Raw genomic sequence first — 20,177 nt, 5'->3', positions numbered from 1 at the left:
AACACAGCACCGAGCCCTCCACTCCCCAGAGGATGGAGCCACACACCTGGATGAGAATCTACCAGCCCACGACCGACAGGTAACACAGCACCGAGCCCTCCACTCCCCAGAGGATGGAGCCACACACCTGGATGAGAATCTACCAGCCCACGACGAAAGGTAACACAACACTGGGCCCTCCAGACCTATAGGAGGGAGCCACACACCTGGATGAGAATCTACCAGCCCAGGACCGACAGGTAACACAGCACTGAGCCCTCCACCCCCCAGAAGATGGAGCGCCACTCCTGGATGAGAATCTACCAGCCCAGGACCGACAGGTAACACAGCACCGAGCCCTCCACTCCCCAGAGGATGGAGCCACACACCTGGATGAGAATCTACCAGCTCACGACGAAAGGTAACACAACACTGGGCTCTAAACCCCTATAGGAGGGAGCCACAAACCTGGATGAGAATCTACCGGCCTAGGACCGTCAGGTAACACAGCACCGAGCCCTCCACTCCCCAGAGGATGGAGCCACACACCTGGATGAGAATCTACCAGCCCACGACCGACAGGTAACACAGCACCGAGCCCTCCACTCCCCAGAGGAGGGAGCCACACACCTGGATGAGAATCTACCAGCCCAGGACAGACAGGCAACAGCTCCAAGCCCTCCACTCCCCAGATGAGGGAGCCATGCACCTGGGTGGAAATCTACCAGGAGAGACAGGTAAAACAGCACCATGTCCTCCACCCCTTAGATGATGGAGCCATACACCTGGATGAGAATCTACCAGGCCAGGACTGACAGGCAACAGCACCGGGTCCTCAACCCCCAAGAGAAGCGAGCCACACTCCTGGATAAGAATTTACCAGCCCGGGACCGACAGGTAACAGTACCGAGTCCTCCGCTCCCCAGAGATGGGAGCCATACACCTGGATGAGAATCTACCAGCCCACGACCGACAAGCAACAGCACCGAGCCCTCCACTCCCCAGAGGATGGAGCCACACTCCTGGATGAGAATCTACCAGCCCAGGACCGACAGGCAACACAGCAATGAGTCCTCCACCCCCTAGAGGAGGGAGCCACACACCTGGATGAGAATCTACCAGCCCCCGACCGACAGGCAACAGCACCGAGCCCTCCACTCCCCAGAGGATGGAGCCGCACTCCTGGATGAGAATCTACCAGCCCAGGACCGACAGGCAACACAGCAATGAGTCCTCCACCCCCTAGAGGAGGGAGCCACACTCCTGGAACCAAATCTACCAGCCTACGACCGACAGGTAACAACAGCGCTGAGTCATCCAATCCCCAGAGGATGGAGCCACTTACCTGGATGAGAATCTACCAGCCTAGGACCGACAGGTAACACAGCACTGAGCCCTCCACTACCCACAGGATGGAGCCACACACCTGGATGAGAATCTACCAGCCCACGACCGACAGGTAACACAGCACTGAGCCCTCCACTACCCACAGGATATAGCCACACACCTGGATGAGAATCTACCAGCCCACGACCAACAGGTAACACAGCACTGAGTCTCCACCCCCTAGAGGAGGGAGACACACTCCTGGATGAGAACCTACCTGCCCACGACTGACAGGTAAAACCGCACCGCGCCCTCCACTCCCCAGAGGATGGAGCCACACACCTGGATGAGAATCTACCAGCCCACGACCGACCGGTAACACAACACTGGGCCCTCCACCCCTAAAGGAGGGAGCCACACACCTGGATGAGAATCTACCAGCCCACTACTGACTGGTAACACAGCACTGAGTCCTCCACCCCATACAGGATGGAGCCACACACCTGGATGAGAATCTACCAGACTACGACTGACCGGTAACACAGCACTGAGTCCTCCACCCCCTAGAGGAGGGAGCCACACACCTGGATGAGAATCTACCAGCCCACGACTGACCGGTAACACAGCACTGAGTCCTCCACCCCCTAGAGGAGGGAGCCACACTCCTGAATGAGCATCTACCAGCCCACGACTGACAGGTAACACCGCACTGAGTCCTCCACTTCCCCAGAAATAGGAGCCACACACCTGGATGAGAATCTACCAACCCACGCTTGACAGGTAACACCGCACCGAGTCCTCCACTTCCCCAGAAATAGGAGCCACACACCTGAATGAGAATCTACCAGCCCACGTCTGACAGGTAACACAGCCGCAAGTCCTCCACCCCCTGGATGAGAATCTACCAGCCCACACCTGACATGTACCACTGCACCAAGACCTCTTCCCCACCCCGCCCCTCCCAGAGTCGAGAATCGCACACCTGGATCAGAATCTACCAGCCCACTGCTAACAGGTAACAGCATCTAGTCTTCCACCCCCCAAAGGAGGGAGTCAAACACCTGGATGAGAATCTACTAGCCCATGGCTAACAGGTAACACGGCACTGAGTCCTCCACCCCTACAGAGGGAGCCACACTCCTGGATGAGAATCTACCAGCCCCCGACCGACAGGTAACAGCACCGAGCCCTCCACTCCCCAGAGGATGGAGCCGCACTCCTGGATGAGAATCTACCAGCCCACGACCGACAGGTAACACAGCACTGAGTCCTCAACCCCCTAGAGGATGGAGCCGCACTCCTGGATGAGTATCTACCAGCCTACGACCGACAGGTAACACAGCACTGAGTCCTCAACCCCCTAGAGGAGGGAGCCACACTCCTGAATGAGCATCTACCAGCCCACGACTGACAGGTAACACCGCACCGAGTCCTCCACTTCCCCAGAAATAGGAGCCACACACCTGGATGAGAATCTACCAACCCACGCTTGACAGGTAACACCGCACCAAGTCCTCCACTTCCCCATAAGAAGGAGCCACACACCTGAATGAGAATCTACCAGCCCACGTCTGACAGGTAACACAGCCGCAAGTCCCCCACCCCCTGGATGAGAATCTACCAGCCCACACCTGACATGTACCACTGCACCAAGACCTCTTCCCCACCCCGCCCCTCCCAGAGTCGAGAATCGCACACCTGGATCAGAATCTACCAGCCCACAACCGACAGGTAACACAGCATGGAGTCCTCAACCCCCTAGAGAGGGAGCCGCACACCTGGATGAGAATCTACCAGCCCACGACCGACAGGTAACACAGCACTGGGTCCTCAACCCCCTACAGAGGGAGCCGCACACGTGGATGAGTATCTACCAGCCCAGGACCAACAGGTAACACAGCAAGGAGCCCTATACTCCCCAGAAGATGGGGAGTAGAGGGATGAGAATCTACTAGCCCACGACTGACAGGTAACACAGCACCGAGCCCTCTACTCCCCAAGGATGGAGCCACACACCTGGATGAGAATCTACCAGCCCAGGACCAACAGGTAACACAGCACTGAGTCCTCAAATCCCTACAGGGGAAGCCAGACAACTGGATGAGAATCTACCAGCCCACGACTGACAGGTAACACAGCACTGAGTCCTCAACCCCCTAGAGGATGGAGCCGCACACCTGGATGAGTATCTACCAGCCCAGGACCGACAGATAACACAGCACCAAGCCCTCCACCCCGCAGAAGACGGAGCTACACACCTGGATGAGAATCTACCAGTCCCCCAACACCGACAGGTAACACAGCACTGAGTACTCCACCCCCTACAGAGGGAGCCGCACACCTGGATGAGAATCTACCAGCCCACGACCGACAGGTAACACAGCACTGGGTCCTCCACTCCCTACAGAGGGAGCCGCACACCTGGATGAGAATCTACCAGCCCACGACCGACAGGTAACACAGCACTGGGTCCTCCACTCCCCAAAGGAGGGAGCCACGCACCTGGATGAGAGTTTATCTAGCAGCCGACACCTGACAGGTAATGCCTCACCGTGCCCTCCACCCCCTAGAGGAGGGAGTCAAACATCTGGATAAGAATCTAAGCGCCGAGTCCTCCCACCCCCTTAAAATCCGGACTTGTCGGCGATTCCAGGAGCCCGCTCTTCAGAGGAGGGGGGTCTCCCACCCGTGGACCGACAACGGACCCCGGTCCCCAGTCCATATCAAATCAGAGCTCAGTAGATACACAATTTAGGAGATGAAAAGAAAGCCCATCTCCCACTAACTCAGCATCCAAGCGCCTGGAAGCCCCGGCTCACAGTGCAGTTGAATGCCACAATGACGCTGTGAGGGTGTGCAGCATACCACACAATACAATGAACTAAAACAGTATATCGTAAAATGACCAGGGCACTACTCCTTGTAACACGAAGCACGGTCACAACACACAGTAATACACTCTAACCGAAGAGATCCCTACAACACATTGCCACGTATTATATATCCCGATAAATGTGTTAGACGTTGCGACACAGCATAACTTATCGCAGGGGAACCCAAGGGTGCCTGGAATACTCAAACCAGCAGACAACGTAACACAACATACCAAAAAGTATAATAACAACACATTTCATAGCACAGCGCAAGAATAGAAGATGCAGGGTAGCGTAATATAGCGCCTACTACAACACGCCGCATAGCATAGCATAATGTAGCACATCCTTCTATATCACCGCAAACCATACCAAGACAAAATACAACACGGTCTAACCCAACTGAATGTAACACATCACAGCGCATAACGTGGCAGGCACAAGAGAACACAGTGGGGTAACATAACACGACATAATATAAATAGCTGAGCATAGCACGCGCAGCAGCATAGCGCAGCACAGCACCCGACCTTTAATAGCGCTGCCCTCAAGAGACTGCCTCCCCTGCACCCCAGGCACCTGAAAGTCGCCTGCTAGAGGCTACATTTTGTTGTGTGCAATTGCATTTTTCCACAGACACGGGGACACGCGCGCACACACACATGCAGCGCCCCCGCCCCCCTACATCTGCATTTCTGCCCCAGCAGCCACCCTCCCAGGCATGCACAGGACGAGATTTAGGGGCGGAGAGGGAGGCGAGCGTCATACATATCACAGGGAGGCCATGTTGAAGCCGAGCCGCTCCCCCCTCGGTTGGAAAGCTCCTCTCCCGGCCGGCGCTCCGGAGGCGCTTCAGCGGGTGCCCAGGAAGAACATGAGCACGACGTTGACGAGCAGCAGCAGCACGATGACAGAAAAGACCACCACGGTCTGCACGTCCAAGGTCATGCTGCACTGCAGGACGCGGTACTGCTCCCGGCGCTGCTGGGCAGCCAGAGCCTGGCTGGTCAGCCTCTGCTCTGGCTCGCTGTCCATGCATCCACCATGGTAGACGAAACACACTCACGGAGAAAAAAAAACACGCACACACGGCGGTGGCGAGGGGCTGGAAAGCGCCTTCCCTCCTGGCCCCCTGCTCTGCCTATCAGCTCTGCCCTCGCAGTGGCGCTGGAAGCATCTTCAGTGCGGGGGTGCCGAGAGCGCGCGTGTACACCGCAGAGCCCCCGGGTCTTGTGCGTCCGTGAGGCCCCTCAGGTACTGGCTAGGCACTGTCCGCAGCCGGCAGCATCTTCAGGGACCAGGGATGCGGGATCCTCTCAGGGATGCTGGGTGGTGCGGGAGGCAGGTTGTGCGGGGGTGCTGAAAGAGTGCGTGTACACCGTAGTGCCCCCGAGTCCTGTGCGTTCGTGAGGCCCCCAGATGGCTCTCAGGTACAAGCTAGGCACTGTCCGCAGCCGGCAGCATCTTCAGGGACCAGGGATGCGGGATCCTCTCAGGGATGAAGGGTGGTGCGGGAGGCAGGCTGTGCGGGGGTGCCGAGAGCGTGCGTGTACACCGCAGAGCCCAAGAGTCCTGTGCGTCCGTGGCGGCCCCCAGGTGCCCCTCAGGTCCTAGCTAGGCGCTGCCTGTGGCCCGCAGCATCTTCAGGGACCAGGGATGCGGGCTCCTCTCTCAGGGATGCAGGATGCGAGCGGGAGGCTGGCAGGCTGCGCGCGCGGACAGCCCCACATCTCCCGGCGAGCAGCAGCAGCAGAGCCGAGGCGGGCCTCCCGAATACTAATCAGCTCCGGTGACCAGGCTGCGAGGGGGACTCAGGCGTCAATCAAGGGGGGAGGCGAGGAACAGCCTCGGCCTCCTGGACAGCGACTCTTCCGCTTGCCTTTCCCCTCCTCTCCGTCAGGAAGACCCAAGGTCTGCCTCTTTTTACAACACTGCAGCTTTTCATGCTCCACTGTGGGGGCGCAAGCGAGAGTGGGAGACCGAGCTCGCATTTTTTACATATTCAATTATATATTTATCTTTTCTATACATTTTGAATGTATAACTTTTTATGTTCGTTTTTAAGTTATTCACAATCTATTCATTTTGTTATTTATTATGTACATTTATTTGCAGTCATTAACGTGTGTATTTATACTCTATCAATTGCTATAATTTATTTAATGCATACTTAAAAAAATAAATGTATAAGTATTATCAAATCAAATCAAATCAAAAGAGACTTTATTTCGGTTAATATTTCAAACCATAAAAAGTACATCCATTAAAAACATTTTTCAAATTACACATCATACATTATAAAAACATTATACACAGATATCAAAAATTCATCATGGTAGTTAAGAACCTAGGTCAAGGCAGGTTCTTATTCTTAGTGCAGTTTTTTATAAGTATTATTACATTACTTGTATTTATTTTAGGTGAATTCAGTGCTATCCAATATTGTTTTACCTTATTTCCATGCTTGTGTATTTAATTAAAAAAAGTTGTTTTTGTACGGCACAAAGATTAGAGTTTCATATTGCTGTAAATAACAGGTGTTACTATTAACCTACTTAATATTTCTTTCAACAACCTCAGAGGGATGAAAAGATGACTCAGCCCTGCCGGGATTCCACCCTAATACGTTCATATGCATTGCAGCAGAAAATTGCTGACCACTGTGAAAATGTCCTAACGTCGCTTACAGGGGTTCTCATTTATATAGATGTTATAATGTATACTTTTCAGCTTGATTAGCTAACTTATTATTTTTATCTGCTCCTTTTCCTATCTAGTTATTTGTTTTATAGGACAAAGGACACTGCTGAGTTTGAGTGCTCGCTGGAACGTCCAAAGACTAGTCAGAGAACATGTATCGGATGCTTGTAATATTGACCAGTTCTAGAGCCTACACTGACATCTGAACCAGGAGGCAATTGTATATCCCACTCCAGTCGCACTCATTTAATCGACACACTGAACGGTGTGTTGGGATTCATACCCGCAACCTCCAGGTTAGACCATGACCTCAGCAGGTGCATTGTGGGAAGTGATAAACTTACCCATTGAATTATGTCATGTACCAATTGCCCCTGAGCACACAATTATTAATATATAAGTCCAGATATCCTGATGCTTCAATTAATCAGCAAACCACAAAAATTAAGCAAAAAAAGTCCTTAGATTGTCCTTCAGATTTTAATTCCAAATGTTCCAATTTTGATCAGAATCCAATGCAAAATCTTCAGTACATCAATTCAGGTCAAGATGCCAACACGTGTTTCGTCGTGTGTGCATTTCACACTTAGACTTCCTCAGGGCTTCAAATTATATATAATTCTCTCACAACTTCCGTTCTTCTATCCAGCAAAATTGCGAATGTCCAATGTCTCGTGGTGATCACTTCACATAAAATACCTTATCGTCTCTGTCACAATCGTTCGGTTCCAGCAATGTAAATCTCTTTATGCTGGGGCGCTATATCATACAAAATTACCGCCCGGTCCCCAGACAAATCCGTGTAATTCAATATATCTGTTGAGCTAATCAACTCTGAGTATTATAGGACCGAGGGTTGTCAATACAGGCGGAACATCATCTAAGTCCCCACCCGTCGTGCAGCGGCAAGTGTCCTCGCTGAACTCCGGCGTTTGCAAACGCAATGTAAATCTCTTTATGCTGGGGCGCTATATCATACAAAATTACCGCCCGGTCCCCAGACAAATCCGTGTAATTCAATATATCTGTTGAGCTAATCAACTCTGAGTATTATAGGACCGAGGGTTGTCAATACAGGCGGAACATCATCTAAGTCCCCACCCGTCGTGCAGCGGCAAGTGTCCTCGCTGAACTCCGGCGTTTGCAAACGCCGGAGTTCAGCGAGGACACTTGCCGCTGCACGACGGGTGGGGACTTAGATGATGTTCCGCCTGTATTGACAACCCTCGGTCCTATAATACTCAGAGTTGATTAGCTCAACAGATATATTGAATTACACGGATTTGTCTGGGGACCGGGCGGTAATTTTGTATGATATAGCGCCCCAGCATAAAGAGATTTACATTGCGTTTGCAAACGCCGGAGTTCAGCGAGGACACTTGCCGCTGCACGACGGGTGGGGACTTAGATGATGTTCCGCCTGTATTGACAACCCTCGGTCCTATAATACTCAGAGTTGATTAGCTCAACAGATATATTGAATTACACGGATTTGTCTGGGGACCGGGCGGTAATTTTGTATGATATAGCGCCCCAGCATAAAGAGATTTACATTGCGTTTGCAAACGCCGGAGTTCAGCGAGGACACTTGCCGCTGCACGACGGGTGGGGACTTAGATGATGTTCCGCCTGTATTGACAACCCTCGGTCCTATAATACTCAGAGTTGATTAGCTCAACAGATATATTGAATTACACGGATTTGTCTGGGGACCGGGCGGTAATTTTGTATGATATAGCGCCCCAGCATAAAGAGATTTACATTGCTGGAACCGAACGATTGTGACAGAGACGATAAGGTATTTTATGTGAAGTGATCACCACGAGACATTGGACATTCGCAATTTTGCTGGATAGAAGAACGGAAGTTGTGAGAGAATTATATATAATTTGAAGCCCTGAGGAAGTCTAAGTGTGAAATGCACACACGACGAAACACGTGTTGGCATCTTGACCTGAATTGATGTACTGAAGATTTTGCATTGGATTCTGATCAAAATTGGAACATTTGGAATTAAAATCTGAAGGACAATCTAAGGACTTTTTTTGCTTAATTTTTGTGGTTTGCTGATTAATTGAAGCATCAGGATATCTGGACTTATATATTAATAATTGTGTGCTCAGGGGCAATTGGTACTGTTCTATTTCTGTGTGTTACAGAAAGACAAGGGTGTTGGATACACGCCCTTCCTCTAGATGCACCATCTTTGATTATGAATATAGCTAACACAATTCCCTGATAGTAAGAGGAGCGCCCTGAGTTTTGTTTGTATCCCAATTTTGGAATTGAATTATGTCATAGTTTAAGAAATCCCTGATGCAAATTAAAAGGGAAGGGACCTGTATGTATGCAACGCTTAATTTGGTGCTCACTAGACATGAAATTGTTGATCGTGGAACTAGGAGGGCAGGCCTCTTAACCCGGCTTCCACACTTGAGTATACTGCATGCTCCTGGCACATCAGTGTGCCTGTGAATATATGCAGTTCCTAAAGGGGACTAGAAAGTGGCAGTGGGAAACGGGGTGGGGGTTTGGGGGTTGGACTTTGGGTAGGCAAGAAGGTGTTCCTGATATAGAAGGGAAACTAGGAGAGGGATAGCCCCAATAAGGAGCAAGGGCCCTCACACACACCCTAAAGTGTGTCATGCTTCATCACATGCGTGTAGGTCTCACACCGAGGAGGACACAGGGCAAATTTGCCTCTCCCTCACTAATGAGCGAACATTGTGAAAGTCACGGTTTGGGTCATATCTACATCCCCTTCTAGGTGATCCTCCAGAAGGAAGACTATCACTTATTTTTCACTTTCACTTTCACTTTGGACTGCGGTACGAGTCCACATTATAGGGGACCCACAACATCCTTCAACAGTTTATTGACCGTCCATTTGAGAGTAGACCAGGATCCCACCGGTCCTGAAGAAATGCTGTTGATCCTATTGGATGAATGATGGCATGAAACATGTCAACCGTCTCCCCTTTACACAGCACACTTTGAGCTGCAGCGGGTATAATTTCCCTCGCCAGCCACAACTTTTGACAGAGGAATCCAGTAAATAAATTTGATTCTCGATCCCGCTAGCTATTTTTAAATCACACCTTTTGTGTTCCCACTTCTACTCACTGCACATACACCCCCACACCACTCTTTAGCTTCACAGCAGCAAACACAGAAGACCTCCGGCACAGAGCCCCCTGTGGGGCCCGTTGGGCATTGCAGCGCCGGCCCAACGATGAGCTCCCCTATGATGAAGCATGACACACTTTGGGGGGTGTGAGGGCCCTTGCTCCTTATTGGCGCTATCCCACTCCTCTCTTCCTATCTATATCAGGAACACTTTCTTGTCTCCCCAACCCCCAAACTCCCCCCCATTCCCCCTACCACTTTCTAGTCCCCTTTAGGAACTGCATACCTTTGTCCGTACATTTAGCTTGACCTATCAAGTCTTGACTGCAAGAACTAGGGTTAATTAGGAGCAGGATGTAAGCCATTTAAAGCTATTTATAACAACAAGCTTTGGCAACGCCAGCAGGTTTCTCCTTTGGGACCTAATAGCTTTACCAATAGCTTGTTGCAATGCTCTACAGAGCCAGACATTTCCCCCACAGTGTGCATCATTGTAAAATATAAATAAATAAGGAGCAACGACACGGACACTGTTGCCGGTTGCAGCACTCTACTGGCGTGCTCTTACGTGATGATGTATTCAGATGCATGTGTCATATTGCAGGTGCCCATTTGGAGGGAGCACAGAGGAGGAGAAAGAGACATCTGGAAAACACATGTACTCTTAACCAAAAAGAAAAAAGAATCCTAAAAGAGGGCAGTGGAAGGGTAGAAGCCAGACAGTCAGAGAGAAGATAATGGAGCTATGCTTCGGTGGAGGAATAAACTCAAGATGGACAAGTTGGAACAAGGAAAAACATCAAATATGAAACAAGCTGATGAGAGCAAAAAAAAGGCAGCCAGTGGTAAGCAATGGCCAGACTGTAAGCCCCTGTAAGTGCGTGGCAAGCCCACGATAGGTCTTTTGTAGCCAGATTGTACTGCCTAGCAGGCTCCACATAATAAAACTGGACCATGCCCTTCAGTTCGAAAGTGAATTGAGTTCATATAGTTAGTGGTGTTAAACATCTATTTACAGCCTTCCTTGCCCAATAAACTAGGCTGACCTATGACCTAAAGGTCTCTGCAGGTAATGAAATCAGAAATCACATGACCAAATGATTTTCCAGAGATGCTGTGCAATGTTGTTATTGAATTAATTATATTTAGGTCTGGCCTATAGACATCTTTAGGTCCAGCCTCATGTTTTCCCAAAACAAATCCTAATAACAATGCATACATTACAATCACATACGATGTCTTTCAGTCTGCCTTCTTCAGCTATCAGTCTGTTCAAATATCATTCACATTTTGCTTTCAACCCTCGCAGAGTACAGCATGGCGCGATGGATCAACCCACTCCATCCATTTGCTGTCGTGCACTGTGAGTGACTGCATTTTGAGTGATCACACATTAACTGCTGCTTAAAAAGAATACATGGTTTGTTGAGAAGTGAACCCAAAAATCAAATCTTTGTTTTCTGATTTCAAAGAATGCAAATTCTGGCCTTACTGCATGGTGTATCAACACACCACCTACCATTAGATTTGGAAAAACTACATATAAACCAAACACTACATTTGAAAGATATTTCGCTAAATAAATTAGGCACTGCATTGACACCGCTGCACTGTTCATATGTTAATCTGAACTCGATATGAAAACTAACTATACAAGTCCCTGTGACTCTAAGCATAATCTTAACCCTAACCCAGACCACAATAATGACCCTAACCAGACACTTTTGCTAATCATACTCAATCCTAAATCTAATCCAAATCTCTAGGATAAACCCTCCTCTAACCCTATGTGTGTTTGCACCTCTTACACTATTCCTAAACATCAACCATACCCCATGTCAAACCCTAAACCGCACTCGTGAGTCAGATGAAACGATGGACCCCCCCCAAACCTAGAATTGGAAATGATGCTCTCCGGACCCATAGCGTCACTATCCTCCCTCAATCTGAGCGACATCAAGGCCCACATCTCTGTACTCATGTACGCATCTGCACAATTTTTAGAATTTATACTGCTATTCCCTCCATCTCCACAAATACTTTGCTATTCTGTTAATATTTCACAATTTGCCATCATCTTGTTTGGCAGAAGACCTAGAGACGCGAATCACCCTGTGAGGGACGTTGTAATCAATTCGAGGATTCTTCATCTTAACCAGATCACGCTTAACAATGTTAGGGCTTTTGACACAAACATCCACAGAGCACCTTTGTTACAGTGATTTATCTTTGTAGTGGATTTTATGTAGTGGATGTGCACCCCTACAACTTGGCCACAAGTGCATAGAGTAGCAATATGTGATGAATCTATGAAACACCATCTGTCTACTGGTCAGGTCATACATTTATAGGATAAAGATATGTGTCCATATTTAAGTTCCCGGCTGCGGTTTACCGCTCAGTGGCATCCCTTCTTCCATCGAAGGTTCACCGGCGAAAGCTCCGGAGCATCCCCAGGTCCCATGTGCATCATCTTGCAATCCCTGAAGCAGCACGGTCACGGTCACAAGTGATTTCACAGTGTCGGCAAGGCGGACCTCACATTGTAAAGGAATGAAAATCTGAACGAAAGAGACAAGAAATGGCTCTTTTCTGCCTGAAATTGTTTCCAGTGCCCAGGAAGAGTCTGCTCAGAGAGGCTAGACATGGGAGAATGATCGCCTTGGATACCCTTCCCCCGACATGGACGTCCAATCCTGCAGCCGACAGACCTACGACCACTCGAGTTGTCTCATGTCCGCTGCTGAAGGTCTGTCCACCCCAAGTCTTTCTTTGCATTCTGGTACTTGCATCCCAGCCCTTTACAATCAAAATAGTGATGATGGCGATTATTCTACGATTCTAACATTGCTATTACATCTGCTACTACTACTGCAGAAGTAATATTGTTATTATTAATTGTAGTGATATTAATAATGATAATTAATAATTAGCAGTAGTGCTTTATTATCGTTGTTAATAATAGAACATATCATTTGATATGATATGATATATGATATAATATAATATAAAATATAAGTTAATATGATATGATAGGGTATATGATCTAATTAATAATTTAATATGATATGATAGGATATATGATATAATATAATATATAATTTGATATGATATGATATATGTTATACAAAATATAATGTGATATGATATATGATTTAATATAATATAAATTATAATTTAATAAGATACGATAGGGTATATGATATAATATATAATTTGGAATTGTCAGAGATTAAAAGAGGACACAACCCTCCCAAAATGTGCTATTGATCTGATTATGGTCCTGAACTTGATTTACGGAAGGGTTTTTCGCATTCTGTGTCTGTGGGAAAATGTGTTAGTACATATGTGTCCAAGACCTACACACAGGGTATTGTAGTCTGCTGATAGGCAATACATTTACAGCAACACCTTGCCGCTAGTAGTTTCAAATAATAACAAAAAGGTATAAATAATAGTTTGGGGAGCATGTTGATATATTATTATTATTAGCATTAGATTATCAGAAGCAATGTTATTTTTAAAAGTTTGCAATATCATATTTTATCATATCATATCATAATAAATTATATATTATATCATATATCCTATCATATCATATTAAATTATAGCTATAAAAATATCATAATCTAATCCCAGAGACACTTAAAACATGACTTTCATTACCAAAGGCCTACACTTCTCAAAGGTTTTTTTAACAATCTTGAGTGTTTTTGCCCCTTTTGGTGTTTGCCAATGGGGTGTGGTCCCTATGCTATCCGAATAATGACGTCCGACACTCACTCTTATTCTGAGCCTCATTGACAAAACATTTTATGTCCTCCAGAGTTATTTTTTCTAAACAGTTAGCAATGCGCAGCTTGTAATGTAAGGTCCGGGTAGCAGACACCCGACAGAGATGGTCATGGTATAAGAGCCATCGATCATTTCACTGCTCAGTCTCAAAATCGAATCATTTACTTATTTTGACACCCAATTTCAAAAAGTCGTCTTCTGGCCCAGTACACAACATTAATCTATAATTGACATAAAGAAAAATACAATGATATTGTGGTAAAGCATAGTCAACATTAATGCTGACAAAATCAGTCTATTTGACCAGGCAGGTTCAGCATAAAGCAATGGACATTCCTCTTTAATTAGCCATATATCAATTGGCAAAAAAATAGATGCTGCAGTTCAACTCAATGAAAACTTTAGAGACAATTGCTCTTCGCTTGTTCTTCTGGTGTTCATGGTACACAGCAGTGTAACTTCATGTGACTCTGAACCCACCAGAAAACACAAGCTTCCTGGCTAGACAACCTATCTTATCCCAGCGGCCAATTATGTAAGCCGAACAGGCAAATCAGATACAAGGGCTAGTGTTCACCGCGAGCCTGTGGAGAGAGTACAGGATTGGTGAGAACTCATCATACCCACAGGCGCTGACCACCAATCAGGTTGCACGGTGAAGCCTGCTGTTATTTAAGTCTTCATAATACCAGCCAATGGCTTATGTAGAATTGAGAGGAAATGGAAAGTGCACCAATTGTTTGTGGAATTGATACACCAGGAAGAGGATTCCGCATTTAACTGTCCTCACTCACTCGAATGCTGTGGTGGAGACAATTCAACCTGTAGAGCAGATTCTGACAGTGGATTCTTCTTCTGGGTTGGCACTTCTTTTAGGAACTGGAAGATTTCACTCACCTCCACTGTAAACCAGGCAGTAGGTCTGCGAGCGCAAACCGGGGCAGTACTGCTGGCGACGGGCCAGGAATCAAGGCATACGGCAAGGAGAAGGACGCACCCTGCTTGAGATGGGCCATTACTTTGCAACTTTCCGAGCCCAGAGAGTTGCAAACTAATTGCAACTCTACGGGCTTCCCATCTATAATTGGATCATGGGGAGTGGCTTTCAGCAGAAGTTCACAATACATCTCAGCTACTAAAGTGGACCCTCCCCCTGCGTTAAATAAAGAAGTCCATATTCACTTTTATCGCCTGGCCAGGTTTGAAGAAAGTTCACAGGCCATTTATGAGGAGTTGAGTTGGTGGCACAGACGTTGAGGACACACGTGAAACACGCGTGACTTGGTAGCTGAGGATTTACTTGCCACCCCTCATCGCATTAACAGTGAGGAGCACAGTCCCTGGTAAATACAATTTGGCTTTACACATTGAGTATCTCTGGAGTAAATCGCCTATTAAAGGGCCAGCGTCCCATGTTGTAATATTCTCCTTATCCTGTGTTTACACTGGACTTTGTTTCTGGTGTGCAGGCACTGTGCCAGAGTGAGGCAAAAGCAAGCAGCCACCTACGGTACTCCTAGCAAGGGATGCTACATGGCTCAGACAAGCAGAAAGTTTGGAACTATCACCCACTGAGAGGGCAGCGAAAGGTCCCTTCCATTAGGTTGACAAGATTCCTTGCACCAGCCATATTGTGCCTGCCTGCCTCTCATGAGGGGAGATGTTGTTGAGCGACAGTACAACGCTGCTTTCCCATGCGAGACACCCACCTCCGGGGGGCGCAAGAAGGGGATGCAACAAGATGGAAAATGTGCTCGTAGCTTCCCCTCGCCTCACGATTAGGCATCTTCCTGGGTAGGGGCCTGAACCTCCTAATGAAACCTCTGTCCAGTCTCTTTGGTGGATCACAGCAAATGTGGCTAAAAAGGTGGGCTTTGAGGCACTACCTTTGCAATCACTGGGCAGCATCCTCAAAGAAATCGACGGCACCCCTGTATTCCCTGGTACTATTGTAAAACAGAGCAGCTTCCGGAAGGGTGGTAGCTGGCCCATGATCACTTCCTCTTTAGAGGGAACCAGCTCCAAGGTGAACCCTTTAAAGGCCGCGTGAAGTATTGCATCAGTTACATGAAGCTATGGGACATGTTTGTTAGTCATGTCAAGAATCCGTTTCAATTGTCACTGGCTGCCATTGGTAACCCATCACCTTGTTTAATAAACCCACAACAACATTTGCCCAGGATCACACAATGTGGTCAAGTAAATGAAGACAATGTAAGAATGTAAATCTCCTAGATCGAGCGCATACAGTTTAACCACTAGATGCCATCTAATGGCTGCTGACATGGCAAAAAGTGAAAGAGGCATATAAAAAAAAAACATGGTATTGTGCCCAGAATTACATTTCAATGCAAATTCTATCTACACTAAGAAAGTCTAAGGTGTATTAAATATTGCGATATAGTCGCTGCACCAGCAAATGCCAAGAATGCCCATGCACCCTCTTTCTTCGCCTACACTGGGGGGCTGTTGACGTGGGAGCCAGAAACAAGCACTGGCGTTGCCATGGTGCCAGGGGCCACAGTGCAGACCAGGAAGGTGGGTTCCCAGACTAATGGATCAGTTTTGTAATGAAACTCGGGGGGGGGGGGGGGGGGGCAGCAAAGTGCATGGAGGCCACACCTTCTAAACGCCCACTCCTTTAGCCCCTACCTCCCCTCCCCCAACCCACGGACGCACTTAGGCCCTCTCAGTTGCCGTTAGTACACAGTACCTGAGGGGGCCCCCTAGAACTCTGCCTCTCGCACCTTGTTTTTTTTACGTTACTGCTTTGAATGGGTAGCGCAATATTACAGAAATAATCAAGGTCCAGTGGGCCCCTCAGGCCTCCTGGCAGCACTGCACGATTGACAGTCACCGTTCTTCTGACAGGCTGCCACTCAGGACTTGTGTTCAGCAAGATTCTTAACAACCTGGTGTGACCAGCATTATAGGTATATAGCATCCTTGGAGGCTACCGACCCCCTTTTAACACTTTAGGGGTTCACGATCCGAGTAAATACAATAATGAGGCGGGCGCGCCCCTGCGTCGCCCGGGTGCTCCGTGACAGGCCCCGCAGGTGGGGGGGGAGGGGGGGCCCCAATTATTCTCTTCCGCTGCTCTTTGACGGTCACGTGGCTCATTAGGCGGACACGTTTCTTAATTATACAGGTGGAGGCAGCGGGGATGTCTACGGGAGCTACTTCTTAATTAAGTCTGGAGAAACTTTCCAACCGAGGTCATTAAGGCCCCGCGCGCCGGCCCCGGGGAACCGTGCGCGAGCGCGAGTGACCACGCGGCGCGCGAGCATCTGACGCAACACTCGGGCCCAGGGCTGCCCGGGGCTGCCCAGCCTGCCAGGTCAGCCGAGTGTTCCTTGTACGGCCTTGGTTCGTTTCTGTTTTATATTGTGGGTTTTGTAGTCTTGTTCTCCCGATCAGAAATCCGGACCTACTACAATCCCAAGGATGCAAAGCAAAATTCTGGTCTGGATGAACTTCCCGGGAAACGTGAGAGCTCTCTCAAACGATGTCCGTGACCGGAAGTGCTAGTTAACTCGCAGGGAATAAATCTTCCAGATTATGATCCCACCAGGTGAGAACTAGAGTTGAATTCCCCTGCTTGCCCCCCATGAATGGCTCTACAACAATCCACTTCCTCCATGTTCCATAATGTTTACCCTCGAAATAATAATTCTTTCTGCCAGAGTGGAACTTGTCCATAGGACAATTTGGTGTGTGGCCACTTTTGACTGTTTGCGGACCTGTTATATGGGCTGGTGGGCCGGTTATTACCTTTGATTTCTATATTACCAGGCAGCAAACACAAATGCATGAAGTTTCTTTCCCATTCCATACAGCGCGTTGTTACAAGTTTAAAACCACTCTGATTTGCAAATGGGGGCCACTTTTTTTATTTATCTGGTTCATTTAATGGGGTCACTTTTATTTTTGGTGCCGGGGCCTATTTCTAGTCCAGTACGATTCTGCTTTCTGCATGGAATCCTTCCCCTATAGACAGTACTTCTCAGTTACGCTATCTTTGGCGATGTCACTAGCGTAACTGTGGGAGAGGATGTGTATGGATCAGGGGTGTGCACCATAGTACCAGGAGGATTGGATCATGCCAGACATTTCAAAATGCCCTCATCATCCGATGTGAATACGATTTGTTTAAAGGAATTAACTTGCATAGAGGATTAGCCCTCCTGGACCTACTTTGGACACTCCTAGTATAAACTTACTGCACTCAGTCAAGCTCCTCCCAGCCCTTTAGTCATGAACTTAAGTTGCCAAGGCCCTGTGAGCAGTAAGTAACCCACCTCTCCTTGCTAGAATATTTTCGACTTCAAGGCATAACAATGGATGCAAAACAATCAATATTGATATATTGATATCGCTTATTAAGTGTGACAAATGCCCGAAGGTGTCTTGCCGCCGACATCTAAGCAGGTAGAAGGACAGAACAGAGACCAAACTATAGTGAGGTCGGAAAAAGCCAAGTTTTAATTTGTTTTTTAAAACTAGAAAAGCTCTGCTGGAGTTTAAGTTCAAGAGGAAGTTTGTTTGCAGGTGGAATGAACAAAGCTCCTGCCATCCCATGAAACTGTGTTGTAATTGGGGCCTACCATTGTTTTGGATGTGGTGAAGCGCAGGAGTCTCCATTATACGTGCCATCTCAATCTTTTCCACGAAGACTCTGGGCCTATCCTAACCGGGAGCCAATGAAGCTCCTCTAACACTTGAGACACTAGGTGGAATTTGGGTACCTTCTAAAGGAGCCGAGCTGCTGCATTCTGTAAAAGCTGGGGTCGGTTTAGAGAACCTACTTGAACACCCAGATAAAAGACTTTACAGTAGTCCAGCCTAGACAGTACTAATGCAATAACAACTGATTTTTGCAGCTAAAAAGGAATATAAGGGAGAATTTTTAGAATATAAAAGCAGTACATAAGGTGGTAAGTTTACTAACCTGATCACCAAAAGTAAGATTGGCATCAAACATCACCCCTAGATTTCTAACTTTCTGGACCAGACTAGGGAGGGCGCCAATGGACGAAGGCCTCCAAGAAGAGTTCCAAAATGAGGTATCCCTTCCGAAAAAGACGACCTCGGTTTTGTCAGAATATAACATAAGACTATTGTATCTCAGCCAGTTGGCGACCTCGCACATGCAATTGTTGAAGCGTTGCGATACCTCTTCAACATTGCCCGAAATGGGCACAATAATTTGAGTGTCGTCTGCATAAGCAATTGTGAAAAATCCAAAGGACTGAATACGTTTAACTAGGCAGCCAGCATAAATGTTAAAAAGCGTAGGCTCAAAGAGGAACCTTGGGTGACACCACAAGGTAAGGAGAAGGATTTTGACCCAAATTCCCAGAGGAACCCCCAACTGCTTCCTATTGGGGAGAAAGAATCGCAGGAGATCTAGAGCTGATCCACAGATCCCAGTATTAGTTGCACAATCTCTGAGGACACCATGGCTCACAGTGTCGACCAAACAATCAAAAGTAAAAGAACAGAAGATATACAAATATGAAAGTTATTTTTTAAAAAAAAAGGTTTTGTGGGAAAATAGAAACCATTCTGTTAACCCCTTCGAGGCTGATGACGAGCTGGGCTCGTCATGGTGTAGCCTCCTCAAACACTGATGACGAGCCCAGCTCGTCATGAACAATGGGTTTTTTAAAAAGTCAGCATTCCAGAAGAATCAGAGCAGCGCGCATGTGGTTAAAACATTGATTATCAAATTAAAAATTGGTACAAATAGAAAGTATTGAAATGGACCGGTTGAGATACCACTAACGAGAAGTAAAAAAACCTCATCAGAGAATTAGTCTTAACAAAAATAGCTAGTGTCCCCGAGAAGTCATTGGCAAACCGTGGGTCTTACACAAGGCACCCAAGATCTACTCAGGTCTTTTTCAGAGACCTCTGCAATTCTAGGCCCTTAGCAACATGAAGGGGTGGTGGAGTTTGGGTTGCATGTATGTGTGCTTCTGTGATGACAAAAGCACTATAGGGTTCATAGCACTTGTGGTTTTTAGGGCCAATTCAGGTCTTTTGAGGATCAAGGCTCCCCGGCAGGGCACCGTCATCCCATACCGAGGCTCCATCCTGCAGGCCCCTCATTCCGACTGTAGGCACCCAGGGGCTATAGCCTGTATTGGTAGCACGGTACCCACACTCTTGGATCAAAGCTAGGGGATGCTGAATACTCACTCCCCAAACAAACAGAAAATCTCCCATGTAGGTTTTTATGGTCACTGATAGAGATTCAGAATCACAGCTAGCTGCCTCCTCGGTCCCCGGGCTTCTGGATCTGTCGCCTGGCAACCTTCGAGAAATCCATCAGTCCTTCCAGCTTTAAAATGCCAGCCCGCATCCTTTTGAGAG

At 47.7% G+C, this 20,177-nt stretch overlaps 2 protein-coding genes and 1 long non-coding RNA gene across 4 annotated transcripts in view; 1 reads left to right on the top strand and 2 right to left on the bottom strand.

The window, feature by feature from the left end:
- Positions 1-20,177, bottom strand: part of ARHGEF9 (Cdc42 guanine nucleotide exchange factor 9) — a 1,106,557-nt gene that overhangs the window by 424,556 nt on the left and 661,824 nt on the right. Inside the window, exon 1 of one of the 2 annotated variants that reach the window (XM_086918381.1) lies at positions 4,947-5,049. The exons of the other annotated variant lie outside the window; for it this stretch is intronic. The gene's annotated coding sequence lies outside the window, so the exon portion shown is untranslated. Of the gene's footprint in view, positions 1-4,946; positions 5,050-20,177 lie in introns of those variants that run through there. 2 annotated transcript variants of the gene reach the window in all.
- LOC147718462 (uncharacterized) lies at positions 5,031-5,297 on the bottom strand. The gene has a single exon (XM_086918384.1). The coding sequence runs from the start codon at positions 5,211-5,213 to the stop codon at positions 5,031-5,033; it is 183 nt and encodes a 60-aa protein (XP_086774510.1). The 5' UTR covers positions 5,214-5,297.
- LOC147718461 (uncharacterized) lies at positions 6,241-9,340 on the top strand. Its single transcript, XR_015309978.1, has 3 exons — positions 6,241-6,368; positions 6,570-7,239; positions 9,180-9,340. It is a non-coding gene; the product is annotated as an uncharacterized LOC147718461 (long non-coding RNA).

The sequence above is a fragment of the Lissotriton vulgaris genome, chromosome 4_1, assembly GCF_964263255.1.
Source record: "Lissotriton vulgaris chromosome 4_1, aLisVul1.2, whole genome shotgun sequence".
NCBI lineage: Eukaryota > Metazoa > Chordata > Amphibia > Caudata > Salamandridae > Lissotriton > Lissotriton vulgaris.
Note: the sequence above shows the minus strand (reverse complement) of the source record. Positions and strands in the feature narration are given on the sequence as shown.